Source organism: Neoarius graeffei, chromosome 27 (assembly GCF_027579695.1).
Source record: "Neoarius graeffei isolate fNeoGra1 chromosome 27, fNeoGra1.pri, whole genome shotgun sequence".
Taxonomy (NCBI): domain Eukaryota; kingdom Metazoa; phylum Chordata; class Actinopteri; order Siluriformes; family Ariidae; genus Neoarius; species Neoarius graeffei.
The window spans coordinates 34,534,066-34,559,107 of record NC_083595.1 but is presented as its reverse complement, the minus strand read 5'-3'; the positions used below and the strand labels follow the sequence as shown (position 1 = coordinate 34,559,107).

Below are 25,042 nucleotides of genomic sequence, written 5' to 3'. Positions count from 1 at the left end.
ATGGCGGTATCCGCCCGATCCTCGACCTGAGGTCCCTCAATTCCCACTTGAGGACCATGAGGTTCCGCATGCTGCGTACAGTGGATGTCTTACACCACATCCAGGCGGGCGACTGGTTTGTCACCTTCGACCTGAAAGACGCCTACTTCCATGCTCCCATTGTGCCACACCACAGGCAGTTCCTGCGGTTTGCCTTCGAGGGCCAGGCTTTCGAGTTCAATGTTCTGCCCTTTGGGATACCGCTGGCACCCCGTGTGTTCACCGGATGTGCGGCAGCGGCATCGGCACTACTTCAGGCAAGGGGTTTGCGTGTCCTGCCCTACCTGGACGACTGGCTTGTCTGTTCACGGTCAGCAGCTCAGGCCCGCACCAACATCGCGACTATGCTCTCGCATGTCGTAGAGCTGGGGCTCAGGGTGAATTACAAGAAGAGCTCGCTGGTGCCCAGCCGGGAGACGACTTTCTCGGGCATGCACCTGGATTCGAGGTCGTTGATGGTAACTCCCTCCCAGACCAGGATCCACAACATCCGCCTACTGCTTGGCCGCTTCGGACGGGGTAGGTCACTCGCCCTGAAGACCTTTCAGCGCCTGCTGGGCATGCTTACGGCAGCCTCCTCTCTGGTCCCGCTGGGACTTCTGGACTTATGCCGCTGCAGAGGTGGTTCAACGGTCTCCACCTCCACCCGGTGCTGCACGGGCGCAGCACATCAACGTGCTGGAGCTACGGGCTGTGTTCCTCGGCCTACAGCACTTCCTCTTAGGCCTGACCGGCAGACACGTTCTGGTGCGGACGGACAACGCTACGGTAGTGTACCACATCAACCACCAGGGAGGCACAAAGTCCCTCCAGTGCTTGGAAGTGGTTGGCCAACTTCTGCGGTGGGCCCATCGACATCTCTTGAGCCTGTGTGCCATGTACTTGCCAGGCACTGCCAACAGGGCAGCAGATCTGCTGTCCCGCCAGGACCCCGATCCCGGGGAATAGAGATTCAACCCAGCGGTGGTTCTCGCCATCTGGGAACGTTTTGGCAGGGCAGAGGTGGACCTCTTTGCCTGCCAGGAGTCGACATACTGCCCTCTGTGGTTCAGCCTCCATGGCCCCAGTCCCCTGGGCCAGGATGCGCTGGCGCATGCTTGGCCGAGGCAACTGCTGTATGCCTCCCCCCCTCTGCTGCTGATCGTGCCAACCCTACACAGGGTTGCGATGGACCACCACGGGCTGCTGCTTGTCGCCCCCCCGGTGGCCGGGCAGAGTGTGGTTCCCAAGTTGCTGCAACTTCTGAACGGCGACCCCTGGTGCCTGCCAGTGGGGACTGACCTGCTATCACAGCTGGGAGGGCAGATCTGGCACCCGGATCCAGCCCGTCTGCAGCTCTGGGTATGGCCGCTGAAGGGCCGGACCCCCTGCGAGGTCCTTGTGAGCCGGCAGTGGTCAATACCATTGCAAGCTCTCGGGCACCCCCCACCAATGCCCTCTATGCCAACAGATGGAGGCTTTTCTCCAACTGGTGCTTAACTCGGGAGGAGGAGCCTACATGCTGCCCCCTGCCGACCATTTGACTGTTCCGCCAGTCTCTGCTTGATAAGGGTCTTATCCCTGCCACCATCAAGGTCTATGCAGCTGCCATCTCTGCTCAGCATGCCAGAGTTGGGGGAAGGACCGTGGGGTCCCACGCCTTGGTGGCACGTTTCTTGAAGGGTGCTCTCCGGTTGAGACCCCCCCGACGGAGCCGGGTACCCACATGGGACCTTCATTGGTGCTGCAGGCTCTCTGCGACGCACCGTTCTGAGCCCCTGCTCACGGCAGACATTTCATGGCTCTTCCTGAAGACTGCTTTTCTTCTGGCCATTACATCGATGAGGCGCGTCGGGGAACTACACGCGCTGTCAGTCAGTGGGGAGTGCCTGCAGTGGCACTCCGGCGACAGTGGGGTCACCCTGTGGCCTAACCCCTCTTTCCTCCCAAAGACCCTCTCTGCTACCTTCGTCAACCAGCCCCTTAGCCTTGCGGCGTTCGAGGCGGGCCATGGTGAGAGGTCGGAACTTTTGTGCCCAGTTCGCGCCCTCAGGGTGTACGTGTCGCGTACAGAGGGCTTCCGTAGGAGTGACGCCCTGTTTCTGTGCCACACAGGACCGTCGAGGGGTCTGGCGCTCTCTAAGCAGAGGCTATCCAAGTGGATAGTCGAGGCCATATTACATGCCTACAGGCACAGTGGCTTCCCGATTCCTCCGGCTGCCAGGGCGCACTCTGCACGGGGCGTGGTAGCCTCATGGGCATCACTGAAGGGCGTGCCCCTTTCAGACATATGCAGCGCAGCCTCCTGGGCTTCCAGCTGCACCTTCACCAGGTTTTACCGTCTTAATGTCGTCCCACATAATCCTGTGGCGACGGCTGTCATTCCAGGCCCGTCGCAGCAGCACTGGGTACGGGTAGGCACTCCTCATGACCTGGTTGGTATTAGTCATCCATGTGCTGAAAGCACCGCCTCTGGCGGTCAGTAGAAACGAAATAGAACGAGGGTTATGTATATAACCGCGGTTCTATGAGTTTCGGATGACCGCCAGAGCTTGGCAGTCACTCGGAGTGTACACGAGAAGATTTGCCAAGAGGTCACTTCCTGGGTTTACCGGTCTTTTATGCCGGGGTCACGGGGTGACGTCACCCAGGTCACACGTGACTTTGTTGTTACTATTACTCGACCTGCACGTTCGTGTGATGGATATCCATGTGCTGAAAGCACCGCCTCTGGCGGTCATCCGAAACTCATAGAACCGCGGTTATATACATAACCCTCGTTTTATTTCATTCCTCCTTGTAAAAATGCTCCCGTCCATCCAGTTGAGCGGAGAACTCCTGTGCACAACCGTCTTCAAATGATTTCACAGGTTTTCAGTTTTTTTTTTTTTTTTAAACCCTGCAATAGGATTTAGACCCTGATTGGGCTGTTTCGCAGATCATCATCTTTAAAAGCTGTATTTTTGTTGACTTAGATTTGTAGTTTGGGTCATTATTTTCCTGGAATGTGAAATTCTTTATTTTCATCTGTATAATGGAGGCTTGCTGGATTTGTTCCACAATAGTTTGGCATTTGGAGCAATCCACGATTCATCCTATCTTGACTAGCATCCAGTACCAGCTGAAGAGAAGCCCCTAAGCGTGATGCTGCCACCACCATGCTTCACCTTTGTGTTCTTTCGATGAAAAACTATTGTTTTTATACCAGAAAAGTACAGAAGTTCTACTTTGGGGGGGGGGGAGGGCTTCTGTCCAGCTAACCTCCCCCAGAGCCCAGAGATGTGAAGAATGCAGGATATTGTCACATGCAAAGAGTGACCAATACTTGCCAGATATTCCAGCAGCTACTTGAATGTTGCTGTAGGTCTTTTGGCAGCCTCCCTGATAAGTCTGTTTTGTCCTTTTTTTCAAATTTGGAGGGATGTCCTGTTTTTGGTAACATCACTGTCGTGCCCCATTTTCTCCACTTCTTGATGACGGCCTTCATAGCGTTCCATGGTACATCTAATGTTTTGGAAATTCTTTTGTACCCCTCTCCTCAGTGATACTTTTTGACAATGAGATCCCATACATGCCATCTTTCATCACACACTTGTGTGTGTGACATGCCATACATGTCATATGGCATAAGAAAGAAAGAAACATGCCATACATTCTTGCTTTCTTTCTTTCTTGCTTGCTTTCTTGCTTTCTTTCTTGCTTGCTTGCATTGTAATTTCGTTCATTTCATGTGCATTTTACCAGAGTTATGGCCTAGATGCTAGCAGGGGGATATTGTGCTTTCAGAGCACTCTTGTTTTAAATTTCAGAGCTGATGAGGAGCCTGCTTCATAGTGGTGACGCATAGTAATTATTTTGGATTATTATTATTATTATTATTTTTTAAAACCGATCCCTGTATTATTGACACTGTCTGATGTGCTTGTGGACAGTAAGGGCTCAGAGTGTGCCTCCCCTGTGGCTGTTTTGGCCCTTAAATAATTTCACTGCTTGAAGAAGCCTGCCCAGAAAACTTCTGCAGCCTAGACTGCGCCATTGTTTGGTTCACGCAGAGGTAATTACAACACCACACCAGGTCGATTAAGACACACTGCGATTGGTCAAAAGCTTGGTGCCCATTTGGTCATTTTGTGTTGTCGATTTTTATTAGTCACAAACACATGCTCATTGTTTACACTCTGGCTTTTCTAGAAAGGGATTTTTAAAAAAGATGACTTCGGATGATAAAGATGGCTCATGCATTTGTCACTGTGATGACTGCTAGTAATTTTCTCTTCGTCACTAATGGATTGCGTTCGTCAATGACAAGCGCCAGCGGGAACCTTGCTAGTGTAAGTCCCCTTTCAGTAAATCAGTGCAGTCAGTTAGCGGCAGGTCTGGAGAGGAGAACCTGCTGTAGTTGTATTATACCTGTGCAAGTACAGACATCAAGATGTACCTACCTTCTGGCTGCAGTTACTTTTTGCTCTCGATTGCACGACTGTTAAAAGCACATTAATTTCAAAGCAACTGAAGAAATGCCTCTCCTTTTTTCTCTTTTGAGCCTGTTTTTAACTGGGAGAGCATCTGCTGCTGGAAATATTGGCATGCCAGTTAGTTTGTTGGTGATTGGGGCTGAGAATCTGGTTCACATGTGGGGAAATTCCATGAAACTCTTATCTATTATTTGTATGCAAATGCTGAACTTTTCTGAGGTACAAATTTAGAATGAATTCAAGATATATAAATGTCCCTGGACAGTAGGACTTTTTTGGGAACTAAGCTCATCATATTTCGTTCTAAAGCATATTACCGACCTTAATTCCTTATCCTGAAAAGAAATAAATATCTCCTGTATTACCACAGTGTTTTCTGCTTGTATAGATTCTCAGTCTACTTTAAGGAACCTGACAATCTGAAGTCCCTTGTTGGCCTAGTTACCATGCCTACCATTTGGGCGGCACAGTGGTGTAGTGGTTAGCACGGTCGCTTCACAGCAAGAAGGTTCTGGGTTCGAACCCAGCAGCCGGCGAGGGCCTTTCTGTGTGGAGTCTGCATGTTCTCCCCGTGTCTGCGTGGGTTTCCTCCAGGTGCTCCAGTTTCCCCCACAATCCAAAGACATGCAGGTTAGGTTAATAGGTCTTTTAAAAACACGTATGTTCTTGCACTCTTCTGCTTTAATATTTCATATGGTGCAGCCATCAAGAGAGGACTTGTAGTGCTTTTAAAGCATGGCATGCTGAGTGTCTGAACCTGCATTCTGGCAGTGCTCTGAATTTACAGTGGAGGAAATAATTATTTGATCCCTTGCTGATTTTGTAAGTTTGCCCACTGGCAAAGATATGAACAGTACAATTTTAAGGGTAGGTTTATTTTAACAGTGAGAGAGAGAATATCAAAAAGAAAACCACATTTTATAAAATATATAAATGGATTTGCATTTCGTTGAGTGAAATAAGTATTTGATCCCCTACCAACCATTAAGAGTTCTGGCTCCCACAGACCAGTTAGACACTCCTAATCAACTCGTTACCTGCATTAAAGACAGCTGTCTTAAATTGTCACCTGTATAAAAGACACCTGTCCACAGAATCAATCAGACTCCAACCTCTCCAACATGGGCAAGACCAAAGAGCTATCTAAGGATGTCAGGGACAAGATTGTAGAGCTGCACAAGGCTGAACTGGGCTACAAAACCATAAGCAAGAAGCTGGGTGAGAAGGAGGCAACTGTTGGTGCAATAGTTTGAAAATGGAAGAAATACAAAATGACCATCAGTCGACCTCGGTCTGGGGCCCCATGCAAGATCTCGCCTCGTGGGGTATCGAGGATCACGAGAAAGGTGAGAGATCAGCCTAGAACTACACGGGAGGAGCTTAAGGCAGCTGGGACCACAATCACTACGAAAACCATTGGTAACACATTACGCTGTAATGGATTAAAATCCTGCAGTGCCTGCAAGGTCCCCCTGCTCAAGAAGGCACATGTGCAGGCCCGTCTGAAGTTTGCCAATGAAGACCTAAATGATTCTGAGAGTGATTGGGAGAAGGTGCTGTGGTCAGATGAGACCAAAATCGAGCTCTTTGGCATTAACTCGACTCACCGTGTTTGGAGGAAGAAAAATGCTGACTATGACACGAAGAACACCATCCCCACTGTCGAGCATGGAGGTGGAAACATTATGCTTTGGGGGTGTTTCTCTGCTAAGGGCACAGGACTACTTCACCACATCAACGGAAGAATGGACGCAGCCATGTACCATAAAATCCTGAGTGACAACCTCCTTCCCTCTGCCAGGACACTGAAAATGGGTCATGGATGGGTCTTCCAGCACGACAGTGACCCAAAACATACAGCCAAGGCAACAAAGGAGTGGCTCAAGAAGAAGCACATTAAGGTCATGGAGTGGCCTAGCCGGTCTCTGGACCTTAATCCCATAGAAAACCTATGGAGGGAGCTGAAGCTCTGAGGTGGTGTTTACATTAGACCGTATCCGTCTCGTTTTCGTCGCGGATGCACTGTCCGTTCACATTAAAATGCCGGGAAACGACTCCACAGGTGGAACAGCTTGAATACGCCAGGGCCCACGTATTCAATCCATTACGTATCTGATCCGGTGCTGTGTAAACATTGAGGAACGAGGATACGCTGTGCTGAGCTCTAGTTGACATCGTCATTGGACAATGTCACTGTGACATCCACCTTCCTGATTCGCTGGCGTTGGTCATGCCACGTTGGTCATGTGACGTGACTGCTGAAAAACGGCGCGGACTTTCACTTCCTGCTATTTGTCCCGAATCGCTGCTCGTGCGCTTCACTCGCGCGCTCTGTGAGCTGCGCAGGGCCGGAGTGCGCACCCTCCAGAGGGCACTCGCTGTTCAGGGCGGAGTGATTTGGAGCGCAGGATGCCTGCGGAGCTGAGCGTATCCGTGTATTGGCGTTGCTGTGTGCACACGAATCGTGTATTGGCGTTGCTGTGTGCACGCGAATCGTTTTAAAAACGTTAATCTGATGCTCCGCTGATACGGTCTAATGTAAACACCACCTGAGTTGCGAAGCGGCAGCCTCAAAACCTTAATGATCTAGAGATGATCTGCAAAGAGGAGTGGACCAAAATTCCTCCTGACGTGCGCAAACCTGGTCATCAACTACAAGAAACGTCTGACCGCTGTGCTTGCCAACAAGGGTTTTGCCACCAAATACTAAGTCTTATTTGCTAGAGGGTTCAAATACTTATTTCACTCAAAGAAATGCAAATCAGTTTATATCTTTTATATGAAGTTATTTTCTGGATTTTCTTTTTGATGTTTTGTCTCTCACAGTTAAAATAAACCTACCATTAAAATTATAGAATGTTCATTTCTTTGTCAGTGGACAAACTTACAAAATCAGCAAGGGATCAAATAATTATTTCCTCCACTGTAAATATGACTGGAGTGTGCTTTGGCATAGCAAGCGCAAATTCACAAACACTTGCAGACAGGAGAGTAAGTTCCTATGCATGATGATGTGAAATGTCTGCTAGTGTCCATGTCTTTGTTGTGCTCATCTCATCTCATTATCTCTAGCTGCTTTATCCTTCTACAGAGTCGCAGGCAAGCTGGAGCCTATCCCAGCTGACTACGGGCGAAAGGCGGGGTACACCCTGGACAAGTCGCCAGGTCATCACAGGGCTGACACATAGACACAGACAACCATTCACACTCAAATTCACACCTACGGTCAATTTAGAGTCACCAGTTAACCTAACCTGCATGTCTTTGGACTGTGGGGGAAACCGGAGCACCCGGAGGAAACCCACGCAGACACGGGGAGAACATGCAAACTCCGCACAGAAAGGCCCTCGCCGGCCACGGGGCTCGAACCCGGACCTTCTTGCTGTGAGGCGACGGCGCTAACCACTACACCACCGTGCTGCCCTCTTTGTTGTGCTGTCATCGTAAAAATGTACTGGCAATGATGGAAAAAGGGGATCATCATGAGCTTCCCAGTGGACTTGCTCTGCCTGGCCTTCTTGGGTCTGGGGGAGCCAGGATGCTTCCATTGGGCACTCTGTCTCTTGGGCTTTGAATCATAATAGTAGATCCAGCTTTCATCACTGGTCACCAGAGACTCGCGTACTCTTGGATTGGAGATGATGAGCTCTACCATCTCCCTGCTGTCACCAACTTTGCTTCTGTTCATCACTGAGCACCCTGGGAACAAACTTTGCACATATTTTGCACATGTTCAGATCTTCATGAATAATTCTGTGTACAGTTGCCACACCAACTCCAAACTGTATACTTACTGTGTCAATAGACACATGGCGGTCCTCATCCAAAAAATTGTTAATTTTCTCAACCAACTCTTGGTATTCTGACGTCCCCCTCTTTCCCACACCTCTCATCGTCACTCTCTGCCATCCTTGAACCTCTTGTATGAGCTGAGCATCTGTTTCTCGCTGGCACAAGTTGATCCATAAGCAGTCTGGAGCATTTCATAAGGTTCTGTAGTGTTTTTGCCCAGTTTAACACACAACTTTATTATATAGGTTAACTTTATTATATAGGTTAAAGACCAAGCTGTTTTCAGATGCTTTCTGTTAAATAATTAATATTGTCTTCTTTACATTTTTTATAATCTTTACTTTCTCTGCGTGTTTCAAATTTACTTTAACTTTATTCTATTTTATTCTGCTGGTTTCTTTTTTTTTTCTTTTTCTCCTCCTATTTAAACTACTACTTCATTTTATTATTTTATTTCTACTATTGTTTAATTCTTATAATATATATTAGAATAAAAATAAAATTATTTTATGTAATTTTATTCTCTGTTTACTGTTTTGTTTTTACTTCTGTAAAGCACATTGAACTGCCATTGTGTATGAAATGTGCTATATAAATAAACTTGCCTTGCCTATAGCGATTTATATTGTCTTCACGTCCCGAGTGCATTCTGCAAACTAGGTAGCTGTGACGAGCAGTGTTTAGTAGGGTGTGTTCAAAGTGCTGTTACAGCCGTCTCCTTCAACCTGGGATAACGAAAGTTGGCATGTCAGCTTATTAGATGTATAGTAGTGATGTACTAAAATGACAATCTAGGACGATTATAACTGCCTCTCCCAAAAAATTCTCAAAACTTCTGGAATGCCCCTCGTATACACCAGCTTATTTGCCTAACATCACATCATAGTTGGCGAAAGTTAGATAAACTTCAGTCTATCGCAGCTAGTGTGTTAGTGCAGCAAGACTGTGTGCAGATGTCTCACACACACGCGAGATGTTTGCGAGTTGTTAGGATTGGAGAACCATAGGCGTTTGGTTCATGATAACTGGTCCCTTAGACAGTTAGGCTGATGCTCAATTCCTCATAATCTTCCATGAGAACATCTTCCATTTTTATATTTGCAAAAGTTTTGTTGTAAAGGCTCCATATTCAGCTAGGTGAGCTTGCGTGACAAGTAAAGTGGCCTGTATATAAATAAAAACAGTGGATTTGGATTCTGGGAAGGGTGAGCTGGCCCCTTTAACATCTGTCTAGTCCACCCACAGGAATTTATGGCTGCATGAGTTAAATACAGAATCCACTATAGGTTTTTTTTTTTTCTTCAGGGAAAGTGATCATTTATTATTATTTTTTTCTTCAGAGAGAAAGGAAAGTGAGTTTGCTGAAGCAGGCAGCAGGGAAGCACCAACAGATGTACCGAATGGCTATGACTGGGAAAGGCATCGACCGCCATCTCTTCTGCCTCTATGTCGTGTCTCAGTATTTGCAGCAGGAGTCTCCCTTCCTCAAAAAGGTAGGCTGAGAATGAAGTTGATCACATGTTTAATACAGTGGATGTGTTGTGTTTTCTATTGATGATGCTGTTTTGAAACACAAAGTCTATACCGTTTTATTCCAATATTATAATATTCTAATTATTAGACAAGTCAGTTCCATAAAAATTAGCACAGAAGTACGTACACTTTTAATCTCCTTAAGTAATCCAATTTCTATGAAGGTGCTTTTTTTTTTTTGTTTTTGTTTTTTTTGGACATGCCTCGAATTTGTTTGAGCCTTCTGCTGGATCACAATACAGTGGTGCTTGAAAGTTTGTGAACCCTTTAGAATGTTCTATATTTCTGCATAAATATGACCTAAAACATCATCAGATTTTCACACAAGTCCTAAAAGTAGATAAAGAGAACCCAGTTAAACAAATGAGACAAAAGTATTATAGGCCTACTTGATCATTTATTTATTGAGGAAAATGATCCAATATTACATATGTGAGTGGCAAAAGCAGTTAATTTGAAGGTGAAATTAGTCAGGTGTTTTCAATCAATGGGATGACAATCAGGTGTGAGTGGGCACCCTGTTTTATTTAAAGAACAAGGATCTATCAAAGTCTGATCTTCACAACACATGTTTGTGGAAGTGTATCATGGCACGAACAAAGGAGATTTCTGAGGACCTCAGAAAAAGTGTTGTTGATGCTCATCAGGCTGGAAAAGGTTACAAAACCATCTCTAAAGAGTTTGGACTCCACCAATCCACAGTCAGACAGATTGTGTACAAATGAAGGAAATTCAAGGCCATTGTTATCCTCCCCAGGAGTGGTCGACCAACAGATCACTCCAAGAGCAAGGCATGTAATAGTCAGCGAGGTCACAAAGGACCCCAGGGTCACTTCTAAGCAACTGAAGGCCTCTCTCACATTGGCTAATGTTCATGAGTCCACTGTCCACCATCAGGCGAACGCAGAATAACAGTGGTGTGCATGGCAGGGTTGCAAGGAGAAAGCCACTGCTCTCCAAAAAGAACATTGCTGCTCGTCTGCAGTTTGCTAAAGATCACGTGGAGAAGCCAGAAGGCTATTGGAAAAATGTTTTGTGAACGGATGAGACCAAAATAGAACTTTTTGGTTTAAATGAGAAGCATTCTGTTTGGAGAAAGGAAAGCACTGCATTCCAGCATAAGAACCTTATCCCATCTGTGAAACGTGGTGGTAGTATCATGGTTTGGCACTGTTTTGCTGCATCTGGGCCAGGATGGCTTGCCATCATTGATGGAACAATGAATTCTGAATTATACCAGTGAATTCTAAAGGAAAATGTCAGGACATCTGTCCATGAACTGAATCTCAAGAGAAGGGGGGTCATGCAGCAAGACAACGACCCTAAGCACACAAGTCGTTCTACCAAAGAAGAATAAAGTTAATGTTTTGGAATGGCCAAGTCAAAGTTCTGACCTTAATCCAATCGAAATGTTGTGGAAGGACCTGAAGCGAGCAGTTCATGTGAGGAAACCCACCAACATCCCAGAGTTGAAGTTGTTCTGTACGGAGGAATGGGCTAAAATTCCTCCAAGCCGGTGTGCAGGACTGATCAACAGTTACCGGAAACGTTTAGTTGCAGTTATTGCTGCAGAAGGGGGTCACACCAGATACTGAAAGCAAAGGTTCACATACTTTTGCCACTCACAGGTATGTAATATTGGATTATTTTCCTCAATAAATAAATGACCAAGTATAATATTTTTGTCTCATTTGTTTAATTGAGTTCTCTTTATCTGCTTTTAGGACTTGTGTGAAAATCTGATGATGTTTTAGGTCATATTTATGCAGAAATATAGAAAATTCTAAAGGGTTCACAAACTTTCAGGCACCACTGTAAATAAGTAAACACACACGCAGTACTGTGCAAAAGTCTTAGGCACATGTAAAGAAATGCTGCAGACTAAAAAATTGCTTAAAATAATAATGAAATGAAATGTTTCAGCGTAAAAAAAAATTCTATAAACAGTAGCAGTAAGCCATAATAAATGAAACAAAGCCAACATTTGGAGTGAGACGACCTTTTGCTTAAAAAAAAAATAGTAGTCTCAGGTACAGTGAGTGCAGCTTTATAAGGAAATGAGCTGTAGGTTTTACTGAGCATCTTGCAGAACCAGCCACAGTTCTTCTGGACACTTTGACTGTCACACTCGCGTCTTCATTTTGCACTAAAACCCAGTAGCCTTCGTATTTTTTTTTTTTTTTCTTTTTAAATCTGAAAAGTGCTCTGGTATGTAATATGCTGCTCAGATACATTTTTTTCCCCTGTACCATTTAATTTTGTGCTGGAAAATTAACATTTGGAACTTCTAAAATGTTTTGTACTGACTCGATAATGTTGGAGTCATAAAATAGGAATCTGTAACAGTTTGTATGGAAAAAAAGAAAATAGGGTGCCTAAAACTTTTGCACAGTTATTCCCCATTTCCTTAAAGGCAAGTGGCCTGATGTGCCCTGTGAATGTTTAAATTAAAAATAAAACAACATATCACAACAATTGATCCATTTTAAAAGTTATGATGTTGCTAAAAATAGGCTTACCTGCCCGCAACCATTTGCACTGAAACCAGATATCCGGCCATGGCATTAATGGCACACTAGAATGCCGTTTACTTTCATTAGATGGAGCCATCAAATAAAGGCTTCACTCACTCACGTGTAACCATGTGATTTTTACTGGCAACAAAATGCACAAATCAACCGACTTCACTTTTATAAAGTTTAAATCTCACTCGGTGAGATGACTCATACGCAGTACTGACAGATACTAGTAAACAATCCCGCTGCCATAGCAACATGATTCTTGTCATCTAAAAAGATCACTTTTCTCAGTGAATAAAAACAAACAAAAGCATTTTGCATAAAATGATCAGTGATCAGCCCTGTGATGACCTGGCGACTTGTCCAGGGTGTACCCTGCCTTTCGCCCGTAGTCAGCTGGGATAGGCTCCAGCTTGCCTGTGACCCTGTGGAAGGATAAAGCGGCTAGAGATGATGAGATGAGATGATCAGTGATCGAGCTTGTTTTTACAACCAAACGCTTGACACTTGGCATCTTTGGGGTTGTTTACAATTTAGAAGCCATGTGTCCATGAGCTCCACTAGCCTTGGTAGGTCATGTGGCGGGTAGGTGACATCATGATTTGTACTCTGAGCGTGATATTTGAACCTCCGAGAGAGTAAGATGTCAGCGCCCAGGAACATTTTTGTTTTTCTTTTAAAATAAAATCTGTACACAGTATACAGGTACAAATATGAACACGTGAACACTTGAACATGTCTTGTATGAATATTATGTCAGTATAAAGGAGTTTATTTTTGGGTTTTGTTTGGCTTTAAAAATATGAAATCACACTTGGTAGGGTTTAAAATAAACTTGTTTGAAAGTGTTAAGTCTATGGCTGTTTGAACCTATGGTTAAACATACAGCTTTTCTACTGTTCGTATAATTAACGCTCGGATTATGGATAGCACTAAAGCCCTTTCCAATATTGCTGCATCTTTCAGTGCAATACAAAATGTGCACGGTTGTTAAAATGTAGAAGAATTCTGTTAAACACATTGTCTGATGTATATGCAGGTGCTGTCTGAGCCGTGGCGGTTGTCCACCAGTCAGACGCCTGTGCAGCAACCGGAGCTGTTTGATCTGGTGAAGCATCCTGAGAATGTTTCCAGCGGTGGTGGTTTTGGCCCGGTAAGTCAGCTGCAGTCATTTTCAGGTTACTTTTATGAATATTACAAAAAAAAAAATGACTTAAAGGAGATACGCAGAACCTTTTATTTTTAAATAAATTTGAGTGTCTAGTATCTCCATCCTTGACTCTTGTATGCTGCATAAATGGGAATAAAGAAAATATATTTGAGAGTTAAACTTGACCGCAAAGTTGGCATTCGAGCTGCCCCGCTGAGCCACCCAGCCCTGAGCACGTGACACCGCGACGGTAACCAGTTTTAAGGCCGAGGCCTTTTACAGTCATAGACCGAATTCATATGTAAATAAAAATTTATGGCGAAAGTTAGAAATGGCGTTACCGACTTGCTCACCTAAGACTGATCTGACTTCAGTGATTGTGGGTTGACTCTCGTTAAAACAGGATAGGTGTTATACAACATACATGTACATGCATGCATTTTCACTGATAAAACGTAAAAGGCTCATTAAATAATCAGATGAACCGAGACGATCACATTCTGAAGCAAATTAAATAATCTTATATCGGTAACTTAAACCCACAATACAAGTTAGATGTATTAATCTAAATGCAGGTAAGCAACGAGTTGGTGTTTTGTATCCAAATGAGGCACAGCTTACCTGTCTGTGTTCTTGCTTCTTGTGGCTGATTGTTTTGAAACAATCTGACTTTCAGTTGTTTTGTTCAGTTCTCCGTTCATTCACTTCTTCCACATACAGTGGTGCTTGAAAGTTTGTGAACCCTTTAGAATTTTCTATATTTCTGCATAAAAATGACCTAAAACATCATCAGATTTTCACACAAGTCCTAAAAGTAGATAAAGAGAACCCAGTTAAACAAATGAGACAAAAATATTATACTTGGTCATTTGTTTATTGAGGAAAATAATCCAATATTACATATCTGTGAGTGGCAAAAGTATGTGAACCTTTGCTTTCAGTATCTGGTGTGACCCCCTTGTGCAGCAATAACTGCAACTAAACGTTTCCGGTAACTGTTGATCAGTCCTGCACACCGGCTTGGAGGAATTTTAGCCCATTCCTCAATACAGAACAGCTTCAACTCTGGGATGTTGGTGAGTTTCCTCACATGAACTGCTCGCTTCAGGTCCTTCCACAACATTTCGATTGGATTAAGGTCAGGACTTTGACTTGGCCATTCCAAAACATTAACTGTATTCTTGTTTAATCATTCTTTGGTAGAATGACTTGTGTGCTTAGGGTCGTTGTCTTGCTGCATGACCCATCTTCTCTTGAGATTCAGTTCATGGACAGGTGTCCTGACATTTTCCTTTAGAATTCACTCGTATAATTCAGAATTCATTGTTCCATCAATGATGGCAAGCCGTCCTGGCCCAGATGCAACAAAACAGGCCCAAACCATGATACTACCACCACCATGTTTCACAGATGGGATATGGTTCTTATGCTGGAATGCAGTGTTTTCCTTTCTCCAAACATAACGCTTCTCATTTCAACCAAAATGTTCTATTTTGGTCTCGTCCTTCACAAAACATTTTTCCAATAGCTGTCTGGCTTGTCCACGTGATATTTAGCAAACTGCAGATGAGCAGCAATGTTCTTTTTGGAGAGCAGTGGCTTTCTCCTTGCAAGCCTGCCATGCACACCATTGTTGTTCAGTGTTCTCCTGATGGTGGACTCATGAACATTAATATTAACCAACGTGAGAGAGGCCTTCAGTTGCTTAGAAGTTACCCTGGGGTCCTTTGTGACCTCGCCGACTATTACACGCCTTGCTCTTGGAGTGATCTTTGTTGGTCGACCACTCCTGGGGAGGGTAACAATGGTCTTAAAGTTCCTGCATTTGTACACAATCTGTCTGACTGTGGATTGGTGGAGTCCAAACTCTTTAGAGATGGTTTTGTAACCTTTTCCAGCCTGATGAGCATCAACAATGCTGTTTCTGAGGTCCTCAGAAATCTCCTTTGTTAGTACTATTATACGCTTCCACAAACATGTGTTGTGAAGATCAGACTTTGATAGATCCCTGTTCTTTAAATAAAACAGGGTGCCCACTCACACCTGATTGTCATCCCATCGATTGAAATCACCTGACTCTAATTTCACCTTCAAATTAACTATTAATCCTAGAGGTTCACATACTTTTGGCACTTACAGATATGTAATATTGGATCATTTTCCTCAATAAATAAATGACCAAGTATAATATTTTTGTCTTATTTGTTTAACTGGGTTCTCTTTACCTATTTTTAGGACTTGTGTGACAATCTGATGATGTTTAAGGTCATATTTATGCAGAAATATAGAAAATTCTAAAGGGTTCACAAACTTTCAAGCACCACTGTAAGGGTGAGATATTGCTGCTGAGGCAAGCATATCCTGCGGAGAAATCGGACAGCTGGTCCACTCGTTCTCTGTTTTCTCCATACTGAATACTCCGCCATTACTGCTCGGCTCAGGCAATTACTAATTAGCAACAACCGCGGGGAGGTCACTGCCTGAGTGATATGTCCTGTCCTGGGTTTTAGCAACAACCCTCGGCTCATGCTCCAGGAAGACTGGTGCAACTGAACTTACTTTCCTTTTCTTGTATTTTTATTTAATTGTTGGTACTGCACCCTCTTTCGATACGGGCTTATAGCCAACACTCCTCAACAGATCAGACGTCTCGTACGAGTCTTCTGTAAAATGTGCAGAGGAGAGACCACTTCGTAGCTGCCCAATGTGCCCGTGAACTTCTTGCAAAATGCATCTAAATCTTTGCAATTTGAACATTCTTGGGCCATGAATGCAGTATAAATCCACCTTCTGTCATGTTGCTGCACCCGCCAGCAACACATCTACATGGCATGGCGAAAAATTAGCTCAAAATGGAGGATCAGAGTTGCAGTCAGCTCTGTGTTTTAATATAGCAGAAATGGCAATGAGACCAGGCGGCACGGTGGTGTAGTGGTTAGCGCTGTCGCCTCACAGCAAGAAGGTCCGGGTTCGAGCCCCGTGGCCGGCGAGGGCCTTTCTGTGTGGAGTTTGCATGTTCTCCCTGTGTCTGCGTGGGTTTCCTCCGGGTGCTCCGGTTTCCCCCACAGTCCAAAGACATGCAGGTTAGGTTAACTGGTGACTCTAAATTGACCGTAGGTGTGAATGTGAGTGTGAATGGTTGTCTGTGTGTGTGTCAGCCCTGTGATGACCTGGCGACTTGTCCAGGGTGTACCCCGCCTTTCGCCCGTAGTCAGCTGGGATAGGCTCCAGCTTGCCTGCAACCCTGTAGAACAGGATAAAGCGGCTAGAGATAATGAGATGGCAATGAGACCGATAGACTTCCTGCTGTGACGTCAAGGTCGTTCACTCAGACCACTACCTATATGAATCACTTTAATTGTAAAAATGACTATATTAGATTTATTGTTGACGCTTAAAACTATTCCTATGCCATTCCTGAGGTCTCAAGGCGTTTATAAACAAAAGTGAGGCCATGGTTCTGCGTCTTTCCTTTCAGCTCCACATGAAGATTGGGCTAATTAACATGTTGGTGCTGCAGTATACCCAGTATCAGGATAATGTTAACCTCAGTGTTTTATACTCTGCGTGAGTCATATAAATCTCAAGCACTGTCACACATTAATTATATATTCTGTGTAATATGGTAACATTTTATGTATTTTTTTATCATATAATCTGCTTGGGACAGACAAACTAGGGAAGGGCACATCATGTACTATAAAACAGCAATGATCAATCCTAACACAACATAGTGTACTATAAAACCAGTGGACACCTGACCATCACTCCTATAAATTCTTGTTGAACATCCCGTTCCAAAACCCTGGGCATTAATATGGCGTTGGTCTCCTTTTCTCTTCTGGGAAGACTTTCCTCTACATTTTGAAATGTGGCTGAGCTTGTGCTCATTCAGCCACAAGAGGATTAGTAGGATTGGGCATTGATAGCGGGTAAAAAGGCCTGACTCGCAGCTGGCATTCCAGTTCATTTCAAATATGCTCAGTAGGTTTGAGGTCAGGACTCCTGTGCCAACCTTGGCAAAGTCATGTCTTTATGGAGCTTGCTTTGTACACAGGGACATTGTCATGCTGGAACAGGTTTGGGATGGAACACCTTACTTCCAGTGAAGAGAACTTGTAATGTTAGAGAGGCATTCTAGACAATTGTGTGCTTCTAACTTTGTGGCAACAGTTTGGGTATGGTCAAATGTTCACAATTTTGGCTATATAGTGTATGTGTTATGTGAGCATTATATAGTTGGACCAAAGAAACTGGAATGAAAGAGGCTTGAACTCCTTTTCGTTTTTGTTTTTTTAAATAACATAGGAAACCGTTTCAGTCTTGTAACCTCAATATGAAGGGGTTATAGAACATGTACGTGTGTGTGGTGTGGTTTTTTTTTTTTTCCAAAATTTAAGTATGGTTTTATAAAAAAAAAACTGAAGTCAGTTACCAAACAACATAATGTAAATGCTTCAAGGAATAGACTCTTTATCTTGGGCTACATCCACACGACAACGGCAATAAGATTTTTTTTTTTTTTTTTTAATATCGCGTCCACATGGGCAACGGATCAGTAAAATATCAGGTTCATATGGCAACGCAACGCTTGCTGAAAACGATGCAATACACATGCCACACCACTACGTGCGCTGTAAGACGGTCCCATCGGAGACACCAGAACAATAGAAGTAGACGCATGTGCATAACTGCGCACAGTGACTGTCACTGTCACACACGCACACTTTCTCACTCCCTATCCTATGGATATAGTCCCTTTAAATCACGTGCTCGTTTTTTGAATGGAGACGCGGAAAGAGGAATGAACGGGGGTAGATGGAAGCCGGTACGCCAACATTCTGATATCCTCCAGAATTCTTTAATGGTCCGGAATAAATTGAATGCTACACGTTGATGGATTACTTTGTTCTTCTACGCCCTTTTTGAGGAATGTATTGTCGGACTTAAACCAACATCTGAAGAGGTGAGATTGCTCCTTTTTTTCCCTATTTTTGCTGGCGGGTTTGACTCTGCCCTAAGGGCTATTCTCTCTCTCACTCTCTCACTTTGCACCATTACACAATAAATATTCACAGTGAAAATATTTTGTAAGCGCGTTTCATGAACCAAGTTATAGGATTTGTTGACAACTCGCATCGAGTTCGTTACACTTCTACCTGGCGTGAAGCACATGTGGTTGTGATGTCCTCATAAACAAATCCGTTCTACTCATCCAGACGACTTCGCAACGGCTCTGTTGCCAGATTTTTTCACTCTGGAACCCGTTCTCAAAAGGTTTCGTTTTGGAGCACCCAAAATGCCGGTGCCGTGTGGACGCCAGGCCGAAACGATAAACAATTTTATCAGATTCACCTGAATCCGTTGCTTTGTGGACAGGGCCTTGGTGTAAAATTGATGATTGGTTCTAGGGGGCACAGGGAGCAGGACATTACAGTCAACAGAGGGTTGCTAGATCATCAGTTCTGAGTCAGAATGTTGGAGCCTCTTATTTTAGACCAGAAATTTACCATTTAACTCATTAAGTGATTTAAAAAAAAGTGACTTGCAAACACACAAAAACAAGCAAATTGTGAGTTATGTTGTGCAAAGCAGTTATATAACATTGCTGTCAGTGCATTCAAACACAATGTAAAGAATAGACAAAGGTGCTATCCAGAATCAAATAATGTCTTTTACCCCAGGAAAAAAAAAAAGACGTCTAATTGATAAATGTTTGCTAAAAGCTTGATATCATTAAGTGTTGAAGTATTTGAGTGTGAAACCACCACGGCTATAATGACTTGACTCCAAATGTGATTTTAGGAGGTAGTTTAGAAGCTCGTGCTTTGTTCTAACAGGTGGCTGATGATGGTTATGGAGTCGCTTATATTATCGTCGGAGAGGGCCTCATTAACTTCCATATCTCCTGCAAGTTCTCCAGCCCAGAAACGGTGAGTATGGTGCCAGTTACACTGCTAGTTTCAGTAAGGAATAGCTGAAGTGCTGATTGAAAGTCCTTTTAAATGTTTGAAATGCAGGATGCTCGACGCTTTGGCAGGAACATCAGACAGGCGATGCTCGACATGCTGGAACTGTTCCAGCTGGAACAGAGGGCGCTGAAGTGATAAGGCGATGTGTCACTTACCTAATGAATTATGTGTTCTTCCTGTGTTGTTCAAAAAATTTGGCATATGCTTTTGACTTCTAAGTGGAGAGATTTAAAATTGTTGATTGATGTGAATAAGATGTGTGGTTTAAAAAAAGAGAATAAGCAGACTAAGTGGGTGAGTGTGTGTTGGTTCAGTAGCATTAAAATTCAGCCATGTCATTAATAAGCATTGGAAACTGAACAGCTGAAGTCAGACAATATAAAGACCAAGCAGTAGCCATTTCAAATAAAACAAATTAATTGATGCATTAAGAGTAATTTAAGAATTTAGGAAGGGAATGAGCTCATGCTTAACACTCTCACATTCAGCTTGGAAAGGTGTACTGAGCTCTGAAACCACACCGTCGAACAGTCTGCTGACATTTCAACTTGCATTTCGGTGGACAAACTAACCAGCTAAGCATAGGTCAGTGAGGAAGCAGTTCTTTTTACCTTGGCTAACCCCTCACTGTGGTTAATGGCATCATTGTGGTAAAGCTTACTCAAAGTGATTTCAGTGGAATTGGACGTTGTTGGCTCTCCAGCTGACCGTTTTCTTGCACACATCTTACATTACTGAGTCATGCTGAAGCATGTATTATTGTAATATATTAAATATTATACAGTTGTGAGCATTACATATTTGGACTAAAGGAACTGGAGTTGAAGTAGGCTTGAATTAATTTTTGGTTTATTGTTTACAAAAACAAACAAACAGGAAGTGGTGTCAGTCTCATGACTTGCCTCAATATGAAAGGGTCCTAGAACATACCTGTTAAGATTCACTTATTTTTATGTTAGAGTTAATTGTTTCAGTTTGCTTTGTTAATGTACATTTATTTTTATTATATTATGTCTTTTTGGTAAAATAATTGTAGATTTTGAAAAGATCTAAATCAGTTATTTGTGGTTTTGTTTGTTTGTTTTTATGTAGTTTAATGCTTGAATTTAACAAATGTCACAAACTAAGAACGACCAGAATGCTCATCTGCTAAAGTATATAAAAATATGAAGTGTCCCTTATTATAAAATAAAAGGCAAAATAAAATGTTTCATGCTTTTTTTTTGGGGGGGGGGGGGGGGGAAATGTGCATAGATACAGGATAATTTCTTTTTAAAAATAAAATCAATAATTGTCTTTTTTCTGAAATGAAACTATCTGTCATAAATTTAAAATGATAATGTTGACATTTAACTTGTGTATGAATAGAAATTCTCATGCTCGGAGACCAGATTTTATCATCGTTCAAATGCCATTAAAGACCCACGGCAGGTGTTGCTACGCCATGTAAATATTGAACGATATTGAATAAATCAATATTCAAATTTGTCTTGCCTTTTGGTTTTTCTTAAGGCAGATATGATGTGCTTAAGTATATTTCTTCATGGGAAAAGAATTTCCAATCGGATGACGCATAGAAATGGTGGGTTCCACCAACAAAAGTGCAGACGTCCAGTAGATTATCACACTGTGATTATCCATCACCTGTTGTATAGCTGCAAAACTGGCAGCAGCGATCAAAGTGCCAACTTAATTGTTCCTTCGTGTTAAAGGGGTTGAGTGAAAAGTAGAAAGGAAATATGCATATCATTTAACTTCAGGGCAAGATTACAGATAAGTGCTGCAGCTTAACAAAAAGATGGATACAGGATCCACTTTGAAGATTTTTCTGTTTCTGATATACTTGCAAGATCCTGTCTAATGGCCGAAGCGTTTTATGCCATTCGTGCCTAGGTCATGTTAGTTTAAAATCAGTTCTGTCTCAATATACTTCTCGGTTAAAAAAAGAAGCAGGCGAATAGAACAACGTTGGGCAGAGATCTGCTTAGCACTAACGTTTTCTTAAACGAAACCACACATTTCTTCATCCAAACCAGTTAAAAGTTGAACATAATCCATCTTGCTGATCGTTTCCTTTCTCCACTCACAGGTAGGCTATGCACACACTTCTCTTTAACTGTCTAGTTTCCGACCACTTTTATGTGTGATGTTATATTTACAGAGTATTAGATTTTGGCTTTGATCCAATTAAGCTCTATAAATAACAGCATGACTACTTTTTGGCCAGAAGCAGTCACAGACCATGGGGAACGTGGAACAGAAATCAAAATAAGGACAATTTTCCATGTTTGTTTCTGCACCTTCCACGTCAAGGATTACTTAACTGAGACATAATAAATGCAGACAACTAGGATGTGGAACCAGGATACACTCCCTACTGATCTTGTTTTAAAAATTTGAATGTTAAATATACATGTACAGATGTAACAAGACATGCATTTACACATTTTAGCTAAGTTGTGAATAATTGATAGATATATTAATGCAAAAATTGTTAGTATATTAATTCACTTTCAGACTTGTATGACTGTCCTGAAGGCAATCATGTTTGAGCAATTGTGCTTCTTTGGTTTTACATGTTCATTGCACAGAAATTTCCAGAATCATCTTATTCCTTTGGATAATTTTTTGGTATTTTTACATTGTTCTATTACTATGATGTAGTTGTAAAAAAAAAAAATATATATATTTACAAAGGGTATATCCCTTTACAAGGGGTGCCAATAATCGTAGAGGGCACTGTACATATATATGTACAGTGGCCTCCACGATTATTGGCACCCCTTGTAAAGAAGAGTTTAAATAAATAAAATAATTAAAAATGCACCTTTTGGTGAAGTAGCTTCATCTCACACTGAAAAAAAAAAATTTTTGATGAAGACTAAGAGAATTTGGCCTCTGTGTCACCTCATATTTGTATCTCAGCTAATCAGGAAGTCATGGATCACAGCTTGAAAGTTCTTGCACACTCCAATCAACTCAAAAATCTACAATTGAAAAGGGAAATGTGCTTCAGTTACATTGTATTCACTACAATTTCCAGGGGTGCCAATAATAGTGGCACGTGTTTTGTTGAAAATGGTTATTTCTTGGAGTTTTTCCTCTGAATAGATGTATTTCAATTAAAGGTTGGATTTCTCATTTTTTCAGTGTGAAATGAAGCTACTTCACCAAAAGGTGGATTTTTCTTCAAACCCTTTTTACTAACCTTTTACAAGGTGACGTCGGGCGAGAGACAGGGTACACTCTGGACGGCTCGCCAATCCATTGCAGGGCCAATACAGAGAGAGCCATTCACACCTATGGGCAATTTAGAGCAGCCAAATGAACTAATCTGCATACCTTTGGACTGTGAGAGGAATCTGGAAACATACACAGGCACGGGGAGAACATGCAAAGTCCACACGGAACCCAGGACTCAATCTCTCTCTAATATATGGTGGTGCTTGAATGTTTGTGAACCCTTTAGAATTTTCTGTATTTCTGCATAAATATGACCTAAAACAACAACAGATTTTCACACAAGTGCTAAAAGTAGATAAAGAGAACCCAGTTAAACAAATGAGACAAAAAATATTATACTTGGTCATTTATTTATTGAGGAAAATGATCCAATATTACATATGTGAGTGGCAAAAGTATGTTGGTGGGTTTCCTCACATGAACTGCTCGCTTCAGGTCCTTCCACAACATTTCGATTGGATTAAGGTCAGGACTTTGACTTGGCCATTCCAAAACATTAACTTGATTCTTCTTTAACCATTCTTTGGTAGAACGACTTGTGTGCTTAGGGTCGTTGTCTTGCTGCATGACCCACCTTCTCTTGAGATTCAGTTCATGGACAGATGTCCTGACATTTTCCTTTAGAATTCGCTGGTATAATTCAGAATTCATTGTTCCATCAATGATGGCAAGCCGTCCTGGCCCAGATGCAACAAAACAGGCCCAAACCGTGATACCACCACCACCACCACCATGTTTCACAGATGGGATAAGGTTCTTATGCTGGCATGCAGTGTTTTCCTTTCTTCAAACATAACGCTCCTCATTTAAACCAAAAAGTTCTATTTTGGTCTCATCCGTCCACAAAACTTTTTTCCAATAGCCTTCTGGCTTGTCCACATGCTCTTTAGCAAACTGCAGATGAGCAGCAATGTTCTTTTTGGAGAGCAGTGGCTTTCTCCTTGCAACCCTGCCATGCACACCATTGTTGTTCAGTGTTCTCCTGATGGTGGACTCATGAACATTAACATTAGCCAATGTGAGAGAGGCTCTCAGGCTACATCCACACGACAACGGCAACGAGATTTTATTTAAAAAAATATCGCGTCCACATGGTCAACGATCAGTAAGATATCAGGTCCATATGGCAACGCAACGCTTGCTGAAAACGATGCAATACACATGCCACACCTCTAGGGGCACTGTAAGACGGTCCCTTCGGAGACACCAGAACAATAGAAGAAGTAAGGACGCATGCGCATAAACTATTATGCGCGAGACTTCATATTAGCCACAAAGTCAGGAAAATCTGTTCGTAAAATTACGTTATACTGACCAAATACAATGAAAAGTATTTTTCCAGTCTCACCTGTGAAAGGTAATCCCATGTGATCTCGTTTGGACGGTAAACCTGTTGGTACAGTTAAACGCAGCACATGAATGAGGCATCTTTAGTCTCCGCTTTGACCTATCCAATATGGCGGCGAGGATGACGTATGATTCTACGCGGAAGGCGGCTTCTTTAATGGTCCAGAATAAATTGAATGCTACACGTTGATGGATTAATTTGTTCTTCTACGCCCTTTTTGAGGAATGTATTGTAGGACTTAAACCAACATATGAAGAGGTGAGATCGCTCCTTTTTTTCCCTATTTTTGCTGGCGGGATTGACTCTGCCCTAAGGGCTATTTTCTCTCTCTCTCTCTCTCTCTCTCTCTCTCACTTTGCACCATTACACAATAAATATTCACAGTGAAAATATTTTGTAAGCGTGTTTCATGAACCAAGTTATAGGATTTGTTGACAACTCGCATCGAGTTCGTTACACTTCTACCCGGCGTGAAGCACTGACAGTCATGTGGTTGTGACGTCATCATAAACAAATCCGTTCTACTCATCCAGATGACTTCGCAACGGCAATATTGCCAGGTCTTTCCACTCTGGAACCCGTTCTCAAAAGATTGCGTTTGGGGGCACCCAAAACGCCGGTGCCGTGTGGACGCCAGGCCTAAACGATAAACAATTGTATCGGATTCACCTGAATCCGTTGCCGTGTGGACAGGGCCTCAGTTGCTTAGAAGTTACCCTGGGGTCCTTTGTGACCTCGCCGACTATTACAGGCCTTACTCTTGGAGTAATCTTTGTTGGTCAACCACTCCTGGGGAAGGTAACAGTGGTATTGAATTTCCTCCATTTGTACACAATCTGTCTGACTGTGGATTGGTGGAGTCCAAACTCTTTAGAGATGGTTTTATAACCTTTTCCAGCCTGATGAGCATCAACGCTTTTTCTGAGGTCCTCAGAAATCTCCTTTGTTCGTGCCATGATACACTTCCACAAACGTGTTGTGAAGCTCAGACT

The 25,042-nt window shown here is 43.0% G+C and overlaps 1 protein-coding gene across 2 annotated transcripts in view; it reads left to right on the top strand.

Annotated features, from left to right (window-relative positions):
* cpt1aa (carnitine palmitoyltransferase 1Aa (liver)) overlaps positions 1–20,662 on the top strand; it is an 83,701-nt gene extending 63,039 nt beyond the window's left edge. For both annotated transcript variants that reach the window (XM_060911495.1, XM_060911494.1), the window contains exons 16-19: positions 9,626–9,778; positions 13,377–13,490; positions 19,328–19,420; positions 19,508–20,662. In XM_060911495.1, coding sequence (XP_060767478.1) covers positions 9,626–9,778; positions 13,377–13,490; positions 19,328–19,420; positions 19,508–19,594 — 447 coding nt within the window. In that variant the 3' untranslated portion in view covers positions 19,595–20,662. The remainder of the gene's footprint in view (positions 1–9,625; positions 9,779–13,376; positions 13,491–19,327; positions 19,421–19,507) is intronic.
* The last annotated feature ends 4,380 nt before the right edge of the window (positions 20,663–25,042 follow it).